The following is a 16,978-nucleotide window of genomic DNA, read 5'->3' as shown; positions in this document are numbered from 1 at the left end:
CCCCACTGTTAGTGCAACAGAGTTCAAGTTGGCAGGCCCCGCTCCCTCCCGCCTTCCTTTAACCCACAACGACCCAGCGAGGGAGTTCAGCCTGAGAAAAAGGGAGAGTTTTCCTGGGCTGAGAGGACACCCGGGAAGGCCAGGGCTCAGTGAGAAGCGCCGCCTGGATCTCTCCTCGACCCGGACCAAGGCTCCAGAGCCTTTCACAGGCTGCCTTGCCCAAACTTCAAGGTGTGTGTGTGTGTGTGTGTGTTGGGGGGGGAGGTGAACCTGCCTTCCTTGGCTCCCTGGGAGCTGGCCCTTGACCTCCTCCTTGAATTCCTCCTTCCCTTCTTGGGTCTTGCTGACTCAGTCCCACCTGGCATTATTTGGGGATTATGCAGATGGGAATTCAGGTGTACTCAGGTGTCCCCCCCCCCACGCCCCTCTCCTGAACACCTCAGGCCTCACCTCCTCTGGAAGAAGAAGAAGGGTGGGGCACCAAACCGGCTCAGGTTACAGCACGCAGGCAGGGTCGTGATATAACTGCTCTTCATGCCAGCTTTTAGGGCTGGCAATGAAAAAGAAACAATGCCAGGGCGGGTGACTGGAGACTTTCCACCTCTCCGTCTTTTAGCACCCTCCCTCCTCAGCTCCTTAATGGCTTTTGCTCTTGTTTGCTGCTGGATCCGGATTACATGTTTGGCATCGGTTTCACACGCTCGTACAGGAACTCACTTTCTTCCGAACTGAAACTGGGTACATGGGGAGCCTCCCCTGGGCCGTCGCCCCTCCGGGCACGGGCCTGACCCAAGGGGCATGGCATCAGGGTGTGCTGAGATCCTGACTCAGATCATTGGTTCTGTGCCCACAGGGCAGCAGCACTGACTCAGATTAGTCAGCAGCACCACCCACCCCCACCCCCACACCATACTAGTGAAATACATCTGTTCATCCCAGTGTGGCATTTTCCTCACCTCTGTATCTTGGATTTTAGAGTGCTTTGTCTTTTTTTTTTTTAATCCTGGAAGGTAAGCGTGGGTTTAATCTGCCAAGTGTGAGGGCTGGGGCATTAAACTCTGTTGAGGAAAGATTACAAACCAGTTAATTCCAGGGAACTCACACCTTCTCTTATAATCTGCTTTGACCCTCATGGGTAAATAAATCAGTGGAATTAAGAAAGACTCTGGAAAGGCCCTTTGAGTCAGGCCTCTACAGGAACCAGGCTCCTTTGGGCTGGAAAGCAGAAAGGGGGCAAGATGGCTCCGGGTGGAGGCCCCGGGGTGTCTCTCAATGGAACCTTTATAGGGTGGCCCCGGTGTCGTTTCCTCCCCTCCCCCCCCGCAGAGGACAGCCTGCTGTCTCCAGGGCCCATTCTGCCCTCCCCCAATGTGAGTTCCAGCACACAGGGAACCCTGGGGCTGAGGAGAACGGATCAGGCCCGGGAAGTCACCCATCTGGACCAAGCCACGAGTCACCGAGCGGGCACACAGACAATCCGCTCACTGGCTCACCGTCTTCCTCAGGATGGGGAAAGTGTCTTGTGCTTAGAAAGGGGTGATTGTTTCCAAATGTACATCAATGCTGGAAAATGGGCCCATGCCATAGTTATGGAGCCATGCGCCCGGTTTTTAGGCAAAGCCCCCCCCCTCCCGGTGGCCACCTCTGCAGGCCTGTCCAGGGGGCGAAATCTAAGCCGTCAGCAAAGAGCCTCCGGCAGGACCCGAAGGGAGAGAGAGGGCAGGATGGTTTTCTGCCAGCAGGATGGTTTTATGGCCTCCAGGCTGATGTCATGATGGGCCCAAGAAGATTGCAGGGAAAGGTACACAAAGCAGAGCAAGAGAGAGAGAGAGAGAGAGAGAGAAGGCATTTAATCTTTTAAGACCTTCATTACCCTTTTATGCAAGTCTCATTTCCTTTTATTGCTGCTTTTTCTTCTTATGGCAAAGTTAAATAAAGGGAGGCTGATTTACGGCCACTGGGGTGGAGGCGGTGAAAGGGTTAGGGTGTCTTCCAGGCGAGGGGAGGATGATGGGATTCTGCTCAGGCCGGCCAGAGTCCAGCCTGGCTTTAGTCTAGGGGATCCTGGAAGCAGCGCTGCAAAAAAGCTGCAAAAACAGCCAGGGAGAGGAGCTTGGACGGCTTTGGTGCCTTTCTTCCAAAGGGTAACACCGAGCAGATGTACTTTTGTGTTGCTGCTTAAAACGAAAACAAAGATAACCGGGGGGGGGGGGGTGTATCTTGAAAAAAAATGCAAATATAGAAAAGGTGACACTTTTCTTGAGACCAATGAAAACCAAACCTTCAATGCAAACTTTTGTGAACAAAATTCACTTCTCCAGAGGTAAGGTAGGAAAAAACTAGGAATGAACGTCCCATCATGGATGTGGCAGAGATGATCCGCCAGGCCTGGAGCTGAAGGAGAGACGAGTGTCTCTACTGGAACCGGTCGCGGTCGCCCTTTTCGTCGTTTTTCCGGTTTGATGACATCGGAGGCATCTGGGGTGGCTGTTGGAAGCTCCTTCAGTAAATTTGCATCTTTTTAATATATATATATGTCATCAAACCAGAAAAAGGGCGAAAAGGGCGACCGTTCCAGTAGAGATAATATCCCTTATATCCTTATAATATATATATAAGGATATAAGGGATAAACATGGTTTAGTCGAACTGAAAACCTAGAGTTTTCTGCTTGCTTTTGGTCCAAATACATGACTATTTTTAATTTATTTGTTTATTTCTTGCTTGCTTGCTACTGTGGCAGGTGATACCAGGAGTTGTAATTTTTCAAAGTAACTTTTCCCAGCTTCTGCCTGTGCTCTTGCCTGCTCCAATCCCTGCCTTGTTACTAGAGGTAGGTAGGTGTGTGTGTGTGTCTTTGTGTGTCTGTGTGTTGGGACAGGTGGGAGAAAGCTGGAATGGCTCCGTGTTTAATTCTGGATAGTCCGGAGGCCTTTTGTCGGAAAGCCGAAAAGACTCTCTTCTCTTAACCCGAGCTCCCTACTCATTAAGCCCTAATGACTCTATTAATTGAATATGTAAGTTTGCCTAATTAGACACAAGACTTATTTCTTCAGTTTAAAGGGTAAAAATAAAAAATTTAAGCAGATGAACGAGGCTGAGCATTTAGGGATGATGGACGAGAAAGAGGGGGTAGGGCAGTATTCCAATATGAGCCTCGTTAATGGCATCCGTTCATTAGGCGATGTCCATTAGCTGAAAGGTCAGTCCGTTTTAGGGCTTGATGCATTACTTGGATTGTAGTGAATTTAAAACAGGACAAGGGACCGTGAGTGGGAAGGAGAAAGGACCTTGAGGAAGAGCAGGTGATGGAGAGGGGGGTCCCTCGGCCTTCCTTGCTGGATTTGGCCACGGGCCGTGGCGGGGCTGTGGCGCGTGACCTGGACGGGATCCTGCCAGCTGCTGGGGAAACCCTGGAGGCAAAGAGCACTTGTTGCTCAGCCTCATCTGCTGGGGGGGTCTCAGGCGGAGGGCGGCCTGGGGCGGCTCTGACTTTGCTCCAATCCTCTGGGACTCCCTGCTTCGTGAGGTCCCTGCTAGTCCCTCCAGACCGGTTTTCAGGCACTTTTAAAAAACAAGGGCCTTCCCGGGCGACATAGAGCCTTCTGGCTGCGGGCTCTCTTTCCGCTACCTGGAATGGTCTCCACTGTGTTGTGTTTTAATCAGAGCAGGCCTGTTCCTTTCTGGGGCCTACAGCTCAGCAGCCAATAATCCAAAAGAAAAGCAAAACCCTTCACATTGGCAAGCTTTGGGTTTAATGATGCTGCTTTTTCTGCACTTAGCCTCAGGCAGTGTAGTTTCTCTCTCTCTCTCACACACACACACACACACAGAGGGAGATTGAGAGAGAAAGAAAGAGAGAAAAAGAGAGGGAGAAAGAGAGGAAATGTTTGAAACCAGCTAACAAAACAAGCAGAGCTTGGAAATGTTAGTTTTTCTCCAGCGACAGCTCCCGGAATCTCTCTCTGCCAGCCCAGCCTTGCTTGCCAGGATGGGCAGAAGGATGCCAGGAATTGCAAACCTCACTGCCCTCCAGATAGGGTTTGACTCCGGTTCCCAGGATCCCCGGACCGCTGGCTTTCCCGGCTCAACCTCCTGGGAGCTGAAGGCTCAGAACACCTGGAGGGCCAAGCTTGGGAAGCGCTGCTCTGGCTTGCTGGCTGGCTGGGTACCCACACTATGGGTGTCCCCTGGATCCCTGGTTCAGAGCAAGGGCTCACCCCTCTGTTGCCCTCCCCGCCCCCCCCGGCAACAAGTGTCCCGAGCCCTTTGAACCTTGTCCCGTAGACCAGCACATCGCCTTCCCTTCTCTGACCCAGGAAGGAAAACGGCAGGGGCCACGGATCCCTCCAAGAAGGGGGGGGCAAGAGGAGGAGGGAATCCGGCAGAGAGAAGGCAGAGCCGCTGAGCAGCCATTTTGCCCCTCCCTCGAAGGACGAGGAGGACGGGACCTGAAAGGGAGAGCTTGACCTTTGCCATCAGGACCCGACACTGAGGGGGACCCTCGGCCCGTCCATTGCAGTCCTGGCCAGTGGGAGGGGCAGCACCCAGGGACCTCGGCCGCTGTTCCAGGTGGGCAAGCAGGCTGGCCGGCTGTCTGGCCCGCTGGCAGGGGTTGCACTCAGTGCTGCCTAGAGAAGCTGCTGAGGAACTGGAGCCAGGAATTCATCTCCCCCCCCCCCCGCCAAGTGGCTGCTCCCCCACAGAGCCAGGGACTGGGGCTGAATCTCTGGTGCTACCCGGGAGGCCTCATCCTGCTTGACTTCCAAAATCAGGCGGGATGTCGGAAGGGCAGGCTGGGCCAGGCCGGGGTGAGGGGTCCAGCGAGGAGAGCCAGGTTTCGTCCGGTGGGCTTCCTCGTTCTCACTGTCCTAACTGTCGGCTTTTTTTTTGGGGGGGGGGAATTGTCTTCTCTTCTGCGTCCAGCCTAAAAGCGTGATCAATTTGCTAAAGCGTTCTGACATCAATCTGTTCTCAAGTGATGATCAGGCGCGGAGGCATTTAAAGAATGGATTCAATTAACCCAGGTGGTTAGGTCTGGGTGGAAGTGGGGGGGTGGGGGGGTGGGGGGGGCGGGGAGAGAAGCCATAACGCGTGATTTATCCCTGCACTAAAATTAAAACACAAGTATCTGTTGAAGAACATTTACTGACGGTGTGAGGAATAACGAGAGTGCCAAGTAATTAACGAGGGACACCCAAGGCAGAAAGCACCAGAGGCATCACAGAGCATAAAGACCATCCAGAAGAAAGGCGGGCCTGGCTGGGCAAGGCCAACGCTCTCTTGCCCCAGGTTCCTCAGGGTAGACTGCCTCTGAACTGGGAGGCTCCCTTTAGGCATGCCAAGTAATGTCCCCTGTCACGGGGGGGGGGGGGGGGCTTGTCTTCCTGCATTTGTCCTGTTTCTGCTCCAGACCAGTAGGCTTTTCCGAATCTTCATGCAGAGCTGGGGGGAAGTTCCTTTTCTCCCCTCTCCTTTCCTTTCCTTTTGGTCAGCACTCCCAGAATCCCCCGGAGGGGGGGGGGCAGCAGAGAAGGGCTTCAAAGGGCTCACCCACCCCTCGCCGGCGAAGCCCGTAGTTCGAAGAGGTCGCTCCCTGCCTGCTGAAATCGTCTGAGGGTCTCAGGCCTCCGGTCTCTGGCCGATGCGCGTCCTCCTCCTGGGCCGGCCCTCGAGAGGGAAGCGCACGCGTTGCTCCCAAGCCTCCACAGGGCGGGGAGCGGCGGGTGTCACTGTTTTGAGGAGGGGGGGGATCAGCCCCCTCCCTCCGAACAGCAGGGAGGCTCGTGAAGTTTAATGGGGCGGATCGAATGCCCTCCCGGGGCCGGGCGGCCGGCTTTCCTCTAGATGCGGGCAGGGCCCGGCCCCTCTTGGCCGCGAAGGAGCCTGGCAGGGGAGCAGTCCCTCGGAGGTGGGGGGGGGCGACTCGCAGGCCCCCGCTCCCCTCGCGCCCCGTCCGCGAAAGAACCCTGCTGGGCGCCCTGGACTGACCCCCCCCGCACCCCCGGGGGGTCGCTCGGGCGCGGCCTTCTCCTCCTGCGGGCGCTTCCGATGCCCAGGAGGGCTGGCACCAGACCGGCCCTCGGGGGAGGGGGGCTCCTCGGTGCCCGCCTTTCCCTGCGAGGTGGGCGATGCGCTGGACCACCTTCCTCCGCTCCCCGTGCTTCTCAGGCCGAGGCCCGCCGGACCGGCTTCCGAGGGCCACGGCCCGGGCCCAGCTGCCCGGCTCAGGGCTTGCCAGACCCCCCCCCCATCCCGCCCCACCCCGGGTCCTCCGACGGGGCCAAGGGAGCGCTTGGCAAGACCTCGGCCGGAGAGAGCGGCGCAGAGAGCGGAACGGGAGCCGGGCCTTCGCCCACTTTGCCAGCTGGCCCTCGGAGCTCTTTCTCGGGTTCTGGGAGGTGTAGTCCAAACGGGAACGCTTCAGAGCAGGGCGTGGGGCTCCCGCTTCTCTCCCCGCGCGCGTAACGTCGGAAGCTTCGCAGCGCGAGAAACGCCGGTCGGCCGCGGCGGCCATGACAGGTCTTGGCCAGCAGGTGGCAGCAAGCGCACGGCAGACGCCGCCGCCCGAGCCGGGGGTGGTGGTGGTGGGGGGGGGTTTGGGGGGGCCGGGGCCGCGTTTCTGCGCCCGTTTCCTTTTCGGACTCCAACTCCCATCCTAGCTGGGGGATTCTGGGAATTGTGGTGCATACTTCTCTCTCTCCCCCACCCCCCACCCCTGGTCTGGGAAAGAGCGTACGAAACGGGAGCCCTTCCTCCAGATGAGAAGGGGACCCCCAGGTTCATTTGAGTACTTCCAAGACGGCGGCTCCGGGCGGGGTGGGGTTGCGGGGGTGGGGTGGGGGGCTTTTAAATCTTGCCCTGCCCTCCGGCCAGCCTAACCCTCCGGCTCCCCTGTCCTTCCCAAGGCCTGAGAGGTGGCTTTCCGAGGCTGAAGCGGGACCTGCCCTCTGCAGGCACAGGCCGAAGAAGGCTAAGCCCCGAGGAGGCAGAACGCAGCAAAACCGCACGCACGCCCCCACGCACGGCAGCGAATCCCACGGAGTCGCCTTTCTTTGGGGGGGGGGGCGCGGCGGCCCCTCTTGGTTTTCCAGCCCAGGCTGAGGCGAGTCTACTCGGAAGGAAGCCGCGCCGAAGCCAAAGATAAGACTTTGTTCCCCCAGGCTTGGGGGGCCGGGGGCCCCTCTTTGAGTCTTTGAGCGCCTCGGTCAGAGGACCCAGAGCTTGGCGAGGCCCCACCGAGGAGATGGGGGTGGAAAACGGAGCTCTCCGAAGCTCTGGAAGGGCGGGCAGAGCCACCCCCAGGAGAGAAGGGGAGCGAAAGGGTCCAGACCGCCCTCCCTGTTGGCCTACGTTCGTTCTTCTTTCCGGGCCCAGTCCTGGCCCCGGGTGGAGGCTCCTCCTTGGGAGGCTCTGCTTTGACCCCCCCCCCCCGTGCGCAGCCCGCCAGGCGCCCCGGGAAAGGGAGCCGGTACCCCTGCCTTTGTCCTCCTCCTCGGAGTAGCCTTTCGCCTGGCCCAGCCGCCCCCCTTTCTCTAGGCATCTCCCATCTTCGCCTCTCCCGGGCATTCCGTCCTCTCTCTTCTGCCTCCTGAGGGCGGGCAAACTTCCCCAGGGAAGGAGACGGAGCCCTGCCCTCTCCCGCCTCTGGCCCAAAACCCCTCCGGACAGAGGAGGATCGGCGCAGCCACAGCCGGGCCGCGCTTTCTGCCCTGAAGTGGTGTTCCTTTGGCCCTCCCTCCCTATTTATTGATTGATTGATTTGATTTGATTTGATTTGATTTGGGAGCCCTGAAATAGTTCCTGCCCGAGTCAGCCAGGGAGCCCCGGCTGTGTCCCTGGTGTGCTTGGGGGGGGGGGGGGAAGCATCTCTCGCCTGGATGATCAAAAGCCAGCGCTGGGCTTCAGAAAGGATGATGCGTGCAGCCTCTCGGGTCCTTTCCTGTGGCCTCTCCAAAGGGAGAGGTCAGGCAGGCAGGCCACCTCCAGCAATTCCAGGGGGTAGGGAAGGGCCCCACCTGGCCTGGATCAGGGCCCCTTTCCCCACACCTGGAGGGTGAGCAACCTTCCCCGCCCCCTTCTTTGCCCCCTTGCTCCTGGCCTCCCTCTTCACCATTCAGCCTCCTCAGCTGGGCTCCCTCCCTCCATGGCTCCCTTGGTCCCATTTGACGGAGGGGGCTCCCTGAGGGGGACCGCCTGCCCAGCCCCGGGGTCCCCCCTCCGACTTCACCAAAACCCACCCTCTTGTCTGCTTGGGGGACCCTCGACCTGGGAGTTGGCCTTCCTTGGCCAACACCTGTGTGGTGAAGGACTCCCTCCAGGAAGGGAGACCTCTTCTCCCCCTGACATATTGAGGGTCCCTCTCCTCCTTCCTTCGGCCCTGGGCTTCTAATTAGAGCCCCAAGTTCCTCCTCCTGGGTGGCTGGAAGGGCCAGGCCCTCTCCTCGTCCTGCGCTTTCCCCCCCCCCCGCCCCTCCCCCGGAGCCAGTCTTTGGGTTCCTTTCCGGCTGGGCTGCATCTCAGACCAGGACGAGAAGGCTCCTTTAATTGTGATCCCTGGGAAACTCTCTGGAATTGGTCCCCTCGCCCTTCCCCTCTTTTGCAACCCCTTCTCCTCCCTCCCCCCGCATCCTTGCTTATCAACCAAAACGAAGAGAAGGGCCCTCCCCATCTCTTCCGCCCCCCACCCCGGGTTGTGTAAAACCTCCTTCCCTCGGTGCGGCGTGGCCACTTGCTTGGATGGAGCCCAAGAGATGAGGGCGGGCGGTGTGGGGTGGGCTTGAGTACCAGCCAGCCGGACCTGTTGCCCCTCCTGATCCCCTCCCCCGAAAGAAAGCAGCCTCTCCCTCTTTCTCCCCCCCCCCCGCTCCCGGGCCCGCTCTCCCTCGCCGGCTCCCATCCTTCAAGGTAGGACGGCCCCGCCCGGCCCGGCCCGGCCCCCCCCCCTCTCTCCCCCTCGCTCTGGCCCGACCCTCGCGGCCAATCGGAGCCACCTGCCTATATACAAGAGGCGAGCGCCCGTCCGAGCGTCTTCCGCGCTCATCCTGCCTGGGGGGACCCGGGAGAGCCGCCCCCGCCCAGCCTCTCTGTCCTCCCCGGCCGGCGCTCCCGCCGCTGCCCCGGCCATGACCTCCAGCCAGATCGAGACGGCCGCCGGGGTGAAGGTGGACCCGGCCGCCCTGATGGCCTCGCTGCACCTCCTGCCTTCGCCCGCCCTCAACCTGGAGATCAAGTACACCAAGGTAAGCTGCGGGCCCGCTGACCTGCCCCGGCCCGGCCCGGCCCGGCCCAGCTGCCCGAGGCTCCCCGGGCGCATCCGTCCCGGAGCTGGGCGGAGGGGTCCGGGTTTGTTTCTTTCGTTCCAAGGGGTCTCAATCACTTTGGGGATTTTTTTTCCCTTCCTAATTCCTGCAGGAGACGTGATTTCTGCGGCTTTTGTTTTTTTTTGCAAAAGACAGGTTCTTTGGGCTGCTTTCTCTCTTTCTTGGGCAAATGCAATCCAGCCAAGAAAATACTCTCCTCTCCTTTTTCAGTATTAAGAGGAGGGTTTAGAGACTGATGTCACTCCGGAGGGCCGCTTGCCTTCCCCGAGACCGGGGCGCGCGCACCAAGGTTGCCGATAATGTTTCAGGTGGATCCAGAGTTGTGACCTACCTGTTTATAGACCAGGGGCCAGAAATGAAATTAAGGCTTCTGAAGGGTTCGAAAACGGGACCCTTTTGGCACTTTCTCCGGTTGCGAATTTCGTTTAGATTCCCCGCGCGCCTCGGGCGCGGTCCGGTGGGGAAGATCTCCTGCGTCGGCCCCACGGAGCTGAAGCGGAGATATTCCACAGCCTTCCCCTCCGTGGGCGTTGGCGCAAGAGGACTTCCGACCGGACCATGCACGCCCAAAGGGCGCTTATTTCCATGTATTTATGAACGGGACGGAAGACGCTTCAGGCTTGTGAAAAAGACGAGGCTTCTGTTCCAAAACGCAAAATAAAACGGTAAAAGGGAGCTGATTAAAAAAATATATCCATGCACTCAAATACAACCTTTTGTTCGTTTGTTTTTTAAAATCCCACTGTCCCCAAATTTATCTCCCGTTGTCTCTTTGTTACTGGTGTTCTCCGTTTTTCCTTAAAAAAAAAAAATCAACCGAAAGAGAAAAAAAGGCACTAAATCATTTCCAGATACGGTGCGCCTCATTACCGTCTTGCTGATAACACCAAAAATTATTTTTGGTTCAGATCAGGAATGTGAGCATTCAAGGCGTTGTTTAGTATAACATATTTTTTTACTACAGTATTTATTAATTTACAATATTTTTACTCCGCCTTTCTCCTTGAAAAGGACTCCTTGAGGATATGAGGGTTCCCCCCCCCCACAATGGGACCAAGGTTACAATTAATACGATCCAGCCAAATTAAACACTTTTAGTTCTCCTTAATTTGAGTGGAAGAGAATTTAAAAAAACCTGCCGGGTTATCTCCTTTGAAACCAAAGGCTGTCCCCATCTCGCTGCTGGGTAGAGCGGGAGACCCCTGGGGTCACGGAAACGCCGAGGGCATCTTAAGCGCCCTTCCTGGTGGAGCGCCAGCCCCGCGGGTTCCAACGGGAGGGACGGAGGGACTCTCGCTGGCCAGGAAAGGTATATGAGGAACGTTTTCATCCTCTAAACTAAGCAACGGGTCTTTCCGCCGGCCTGATTTCAGCAAGCGGGGCCAGCCTGTGATTAACGGTCTCCCACGAAAATCAAGCAGACCCAAGCCTGCTGAACCCCGGGCGGATCGCGCCCCCTGCGCGGCTCTCAGTTGGAATCCTATTTGGGTTTGTGTAGCGCGTGAAAACCAACCTGGCACCGCCTGTGCGCGCGATCCTGCCGCCCGCCTGTGGCGGGGCCGGGCATGCCCCCAGGGCCCAGGTCCGTCGGCGCTTGTGGCCCCGCACAGCCGGGCAGCCCCGGCCAGGCAAGCGCGGAAGCCCCTTGCGCAGTTGCCCTTAAGGGCGCGACAGGATTCCGGCCTCCCCGGAGGGGACCTGCCTTCTCAGTGTCACTGCCCGGATGGCCGTCGGGAATCGTTCTTGAACAAAGAAAACCACCACCTTTCTAAGCCTCTCCCCACGTTCTCTCCGCGCAGGGGAGCTCCCCCCCCCCCGGCCCGAGTTCCTCAGGTCTCCGCTCGCGAGGTGTTTCCAGTGAGAATTTGGGCCCGAGCGGAGGGCACCGGAGGGAAACAGCGCCGCCGGCGGAGGGGGAAGCAGGGGGACCCGTAGGTTCCGGCCTTGGGGCGCCGCCCTTTGCACGCTTCCCCCCCCCGAAGTTCCGTGGCAGGCTTGCTCCCAAGGAAGCCTGCCGGATCGCAGCCTTCGGCGGCGCTCAGCTGCTTCGCCTCCTCTGACGGGCGCGCCTGGAGGGCTGCGCAAGGCGGCGCCGGGTCGGCGGAGGGCCCCAAGGCTGGCTCGCGACCCCACTCGGCCAGCTCTCTCTTGGATCCGTAGGGCCGCGGGTGGACCGCCCGAGGATGCACGGATGAAAGGCCGGGCCGGGCTAAGGATGGGGAGTTCGGGGCAGGGACCCTCTCCGGCCGGCTAGGTCCGGAGCCTATCCCCCCCCCCCGGGTGGGTTGGTTTGGGATGCCGTTGGGGGGGGCGGCGGCGGGAAGCTCTTGGGGGGGCAGCGCGTGAGGAGGGGGCTCCCTTGCCAGGATGCCGGCGCGAGCCAGGGGGCCACCCGCGCGTCCGGAGCGCCTTCTGCCGATGCCCTCCGAGACGGGGGGGGGGAAGCCAGCGTCGAGACGGGGCTGGCCCGGAGCCCTCGGCCCCTCCCGGCCCCCGCGCTCCTGCCTCTGCCTGGTTCCCGGCCCGTCTCCCCCCTCCCCCTCCCCCGCACCTCTGCCGGGCCGGCCAGCGACTGGCGGGGAATGGGCAGCCCCTCGTCGGGTGTCCTGGACGGGGCCGGCCTTCCATCCACGAGGCCCCTTTCCCGCTCCTTGCAAAGGCGAACCACGAGACAGGCCAGAGCCGGCCTCGGGCGTCGCCTGGGTCACTTTTCGGGTTCGAGCGACGACTTTGGGAAAGAAAGGGCCGCCCAGAAAGTCCCGGAAGAGCGCGCACCGCCTCCTTCTCCTGGACAGGGGCGCAGGGGCGTCCGGGGCTGGCAGGGAAGTAGGATCGGGGCCGCGGGAGGCGACGGGATCGCGGGGCGAGAGAGAGAGAGAGAGAGAGAGAGAGAGAGAGAGAGAGAGAGAGAGAGAGAGAGAGAGAGAGAGAGAGAGAGCAGAGAGGATGGGGCAGTCTCAGTGGTGACTTTGGGGAGCCAAGGGACCTTGGGGAAGCAGAGGATTCCCTGGGCGCGCGATCCGCTCTGGAGGGGCTGCTGGCTCCTAGGTTTTCGCTTCCTGACCCCCCCCCCCATGGAGGGGTCATTTTCCATCGCGAGGATGGCGCGTGCTTTTACTGGTCCCTGAACGGAGCCAGCGCCGGGATCCAACCGGGCTCTTTGTCAGCCTGCGCTCGGCCCCGCGGGAAGTCAGGCTGGCTCCCCCACCGGCAGGGCCTTCTTGGGCGCAGCTCCCGACTGTGGGCGGGGCGTCCTCCTGCCCCGCCCCCTCCAGGCAGCCCCCCCCCCCCCGCTGGGCAGCTCCGGGCGCCGGATTGAGCTGAGCGGCTTTTTCCTTTCAACCACCGACTTCTCGACTTGGTTTGAAGGAAGGTTCCCTTCATAAGTGTTTCCTTACGAACCGGCTTTTAAACTGTTTCAAAACAGGGTGCGGCTCTTGGGCTGGCTGGTGTTTGGTGTTGCGCCTCACTTCGGGGCCTCTCAGGGGCTAAGAAGCAATAGAGAAATACTTTTGATATAAACCAATAAATGCTCCAAGAAGCTCAACATGGAGTGGAAGGGAAGGGGTTTCCCCAGGACAGGGTAGTTTAAGGGCTGTCTCCCCATCAGCTGGGATTTCCCTTCAGGGACGGGGCTCAGAGCACCTGGCGGAACCCCTTCCTCGTCCTCTCTAATCCTCTCTAATCCACGGGGCAAGTTATCTGGTCAAGCCGCCATGGCTGCTTCCAGGGGCAGTGAGTTCCACAGACCGGTTATGCACCGTGTGTGAAGGAGGGGCTTTGTTGTTGTTGCTGTTTTGCTTCCCCACATGGGGCCAGAGGAGGCGAATGCTCTTGACCTCTATAGGAGTTCTGTAACATCCTCCTAGGATGGCCAGGAGCTGTGCCCCCCCCCCCCCAATTGTAAGGTGGACATAGAAATTCCCAGTTTGTTCTCTTTCGGAAGGAACACCCGAAGCTCCCGGGAAAGGGAAGGAGGCGCGGGTGGGAATGCTCCGGAAATATTTTGCCAAATCTACAAGGCCATTTACATGGCTCAGAGGCCGGCATCCAATAAATTCAGCACGTTCAAATGCAGGCGGAAAGCGAGCCATCCTCGGTGGCCCATAAACCTTTAAGACACCGGGAGGGAGATCCGTGTGCTGGGAGAGGGCTGGGGGGGGGAAGAGAGAAAGAGGGGGGACCAAGGGAGCAGCAGGCTGATTGCAGGCCCAGTTGGTGGGTCCCAGATGTGTGCAGGGGGGGGGTCGCTTGGACAGCCCTCTTTTTGGGAGTGGGGAGGGGAGGAGGCTCTCTAGAGTTGGGCAAAGGAACTGGAGCTCCGTCCAGGTCTCCCACCCATCTTGACTGGCAGGGGTCTGGCGAATGCCAGCAAGGTTGCTTGCTGTGGCCTGGATGTAGTGGAGAGAGACACACACACACACAAGAGAGAGAGAGACAGAGAGAGAGAGAGTGTGTCCTTAGCTAGAGGGGCAGCGTGGATGCATACATACATGTATGTATGTTTTGGGGAATTTATGGGAGCCCTGCTTCCCTCTTGACTGCTTGGTGGCAGCTGCACCCCCCCCCAAGGGGGTCCTTGGCCAGATTTAACTCCCTGCTGATCTACTTTTGTGTTCTCTTGTGGGTCTTGTACCTGGAGGTGCCTCCTCAGGAGTAAATTCCACAGCTGTCTGTTGCTCAGGCTTCCTTGCCAGCCTGCTTTCGGGACAGGTAGACTGGCTGCCAGGAGAATCTGCGGGAACCCTAAGAGAGGAGAGGGGATTTCCGAGCCGCACACCCAGGAGGGGGGCGCAAGAGCCCCGCAGGCAGACGGCGGCTTAGAGCTCAGAAAAAGGTCCTTTGGTGGACTACAACTCCCAGCATCCCCTTGCCAGGCACTGGCCACACTGGCCACTGAGCCCCATGGGTCAGGAGCACTCGGTCACTCGAGGCCAGCTCCTAGGGAGGGGCCTCCGTTGCCCTCGGGCCCTGCCCAGCGAGCTTTCCAGAAGCATCTGGTTGGGAAAGTGACCCTGTGGGGGCTTCTCTTTCCCAGAATCCCCCAGCTGGCAACTTCCCCAGAAGACCAGTTTGGCCGAGACCTGCCCTGTCCTTGCGATGGGCTTTTTTGCTTCCATCCCACGGCAAGGCTGCGCTTCCTTCTCTTTCTGTCTGGCGGCACATTTTAAAATGTGCCTCTTACACGGTCTGGGGAAAAACTCAGAGGCCACCTTTGCCAAAGGACCCAGACGGGCCCGGTTGTGCTCCCCCCCGGCCCCAATTCTGAAGGCGCCGCCTTCTTCCCCCCCCCTCCACTCCTACCTTGTTATCTGTGGGGTGGCTTAGCACGTCTAGCGGGAAGAGGTAAACAAAGCCTAATCCCATTGTCAGTCCAGTTTGATAATTCACTGTGGTGGGGAGGGGTGTGCGTGTGTGTGTGTGTGTCTGCTCCCGCCCCCCCCCAGGGCTTCCTTCTGGGGGCGGCTGGCTTGGAACTGCGCCTCCCAGCTGGTGGATCTGGAGTGGGTCTGCTCAGATAAGCAGCCTGGAGGTGGAAGACAAAGTGGTGTTTTGAATGGGGAGAGAGAGACACACACACAGACACATACACACCCTGCAGATCCTCCCGCCAGCTTCCTTGGTGTGAGGAGGGGGGAGGTGTCAGTGGGGTGGGGGTGGGAAGAGGAGCCCCCTTCCATCCTTCCTTGGTCCTCCCAGCTGTATAAACTCTTATGTAAACACTTTTGGGGAAGGCGCTGGTGGAAGTGTAAGCACAAGCCGGTGGTCGTGGAGGTGAGTGGTCTGTACAAGGTGCAGAGCCAGAGGGGAGGGAGGTGGGTCCCCAGCGAGCGAGGGAGCCTATAAGGCCCAAAGCAGGGGGTCCCTTGCTTTCCCTGGTTGGGAAGGAGGTGTGCCAGGATCCGGCCTGGAGGGGGGGCACGTGTCTGCCTTGCTGCCAAGCTGGGGCTCCTGCCGAAGAGCAGTCTCCAGGCTAAATCCTTTTTAAGTCCTGGGGGGGGGGTGCGGGAGAGAAAGAGTGAAAGGCACTCTGCACGCGCTCAGGGGTCACATCCCTCTGCCCTTCCTCCCTGGTTCTGGATGCTGATGCTTGATGCCGAGAAGGGCTGGGGCCAAATGCTGGCGAGCCGCATCCTGGCCATCATCACAAATCAGGCCTCCTCTCCCCCCCCCCCCCGCCCACTTTGTCTTCTGAGCTAAGCTCTTTTCCAAACACAGGGCTTCTCGGCTGGATGTTTGCTTTGCGGCCATCTTTCCTTAGCCCCTCCAGATTTCTTTTAAAAAATAAACACAACGTAGGTATTAAGTGAAAATGGCCACTATCCAACTTTCTATCTTTTATCTTTATCTCTCTCTCTCTCTCTCTCTCTCTGTGTGTTTGTAAAGAGCACTCCTCCTAGTTGTCTTCAAAAGCGAATGAAGGGGTCTTCTGGGAGTCCTGCCTCTTGCTCCCTAACCATCGCGCTTGTTTCCTATATTTGGCTCGAGAAACACCCCTCCCTCCCTCCCTCCCTCCCTCGGCAGGGGTTTTGGGGGAGCGAGCAGGGCTAGAGTCCTGTGCTTTTCCTGCTGCTCGCCTGCTGGTTCTGTGGGCTCTAATTTCCGAACTTCATGCAGGGAGTTTCAGATTTACTTCCTTTTAAAATTAAATCCACCCCCCTGCATCCTCACTGCATGGCCTCCCCCGGGGAGAGCTAAGCCAGGCTCACAGTGTTGTGCTCAACCCATTGAAATCTTTAACGTGTTGGTAGTGAACTTCAACACACACACACACACACACACACACACACACATGAGAGAGAGAGAGAGAGAGAGAGTCGTCTGCCTTTGATCAAAACACAAGGCGAAACTGTTGTGCAACGCAAGGTATCTTTTGTGTTCTCTTTTCATGACAAAAATTTAAACCATGCAAATATTTAAAAGGCTATCCCCCCCCCCCCACAATAATCCGTGAATAACAGGCCACAGCTATCATTTCCAAGCCGATCATCCCCCTGGAGAGGAACAGTGTTCATGCAGTTAGATCTTGCAGGTGATGGCATAACTCCCTTCTCTGTGTGCTTGTGAAATTCTGAGGAAGTAAAGGCTGGGCTGAGTGTCTGTACACACCTGGAGGGCCCTCGTCCATAAGAAAGAGGCCGGGGCAGACCAAGGACACGTCTCCTTAGTCCGCACTAGATACTTCTACACCTGCTTCCTCTGTTCAGCCAGTCTTTCCAGAGGATCGAATCAGATATTAACCAAAACACAGCTAAGATGATGCTGACGATTTACTTTTATTTCTTTTCAAAGATCCCATTTACCTCCTAACAGCCAGTTGCAAAACAAAAGAGCTGCTTTGGAAAATATGGAAATGCTTGTGTTGGGACAATCAGACTTCTTTTATCCCTTCCAGGAGCTCAGGTTCTAACAACATGCTAACTGTACTGTACCAGCAGAAGAACAGTACTGTACTGTGTACATTTTCTCTAGTGGGTCCACTAGGTGTCCGGAGTGGATGTGTTTTTTATCAGGAAAGGATCACCTCCCTACTTCCCCACGTTATGGTCCTGTCTGGTGAGCAGAAAGGAATTCCCCCCTCCCTTTTAAGCCCGAGATGTGTTCTGGATCAAGCTTTTGATCTGGCAGACAAACAGCCCTTCCCAGCCCTGTAA

The 16,978-nt window shown here is 58.4% G+C and overlaps 1 protein-coding gene across 1 annotated transcript in view; it reads left to right on the top strand.

Annotated features, from left to right (window-relative positions):
* The first annotated feature begins 8,952 nt into the window (after positions 1-8,952).
* The window catches only part of ALDH1A2 (aldehyde dehydrogenase 1 family member A2), a 42,112-nt gene continuing 34,086 nt past the window's right edge, over positions 8,953-16,978 (top strand). Inside the window, exon 1 of the mRNA XM_072982139.2 lies at positions 8,953-9,242. Coding sequence (XP_072838240.1) covers positions 9,126-9,242 — 117 coding nt within the window. The 5' untranslated portion in view covers positions 8,953-9,125. The remainder of the gene's footprint in view (positions 9,243-16,978) is intronic.

The sequence above is a fragment of the Pogona vitticeps genome, chromosome 12 (genome assembly GCF_051106095.1).
Source record: "Pogona vitticeps strain Pit_001003342236 chromosome 12, PviZW2.1, whole genome shotgun sequence".
Taxonomy (NCBI): Eukaryota; Metazoa; Chordata; class Lepidosauria; order Squamata; family Agamidae; genus Pogona; species Pogona vitticeps.
This window is presented reverse-complemented; position numbering and strand designations above follow the sequence as displayed.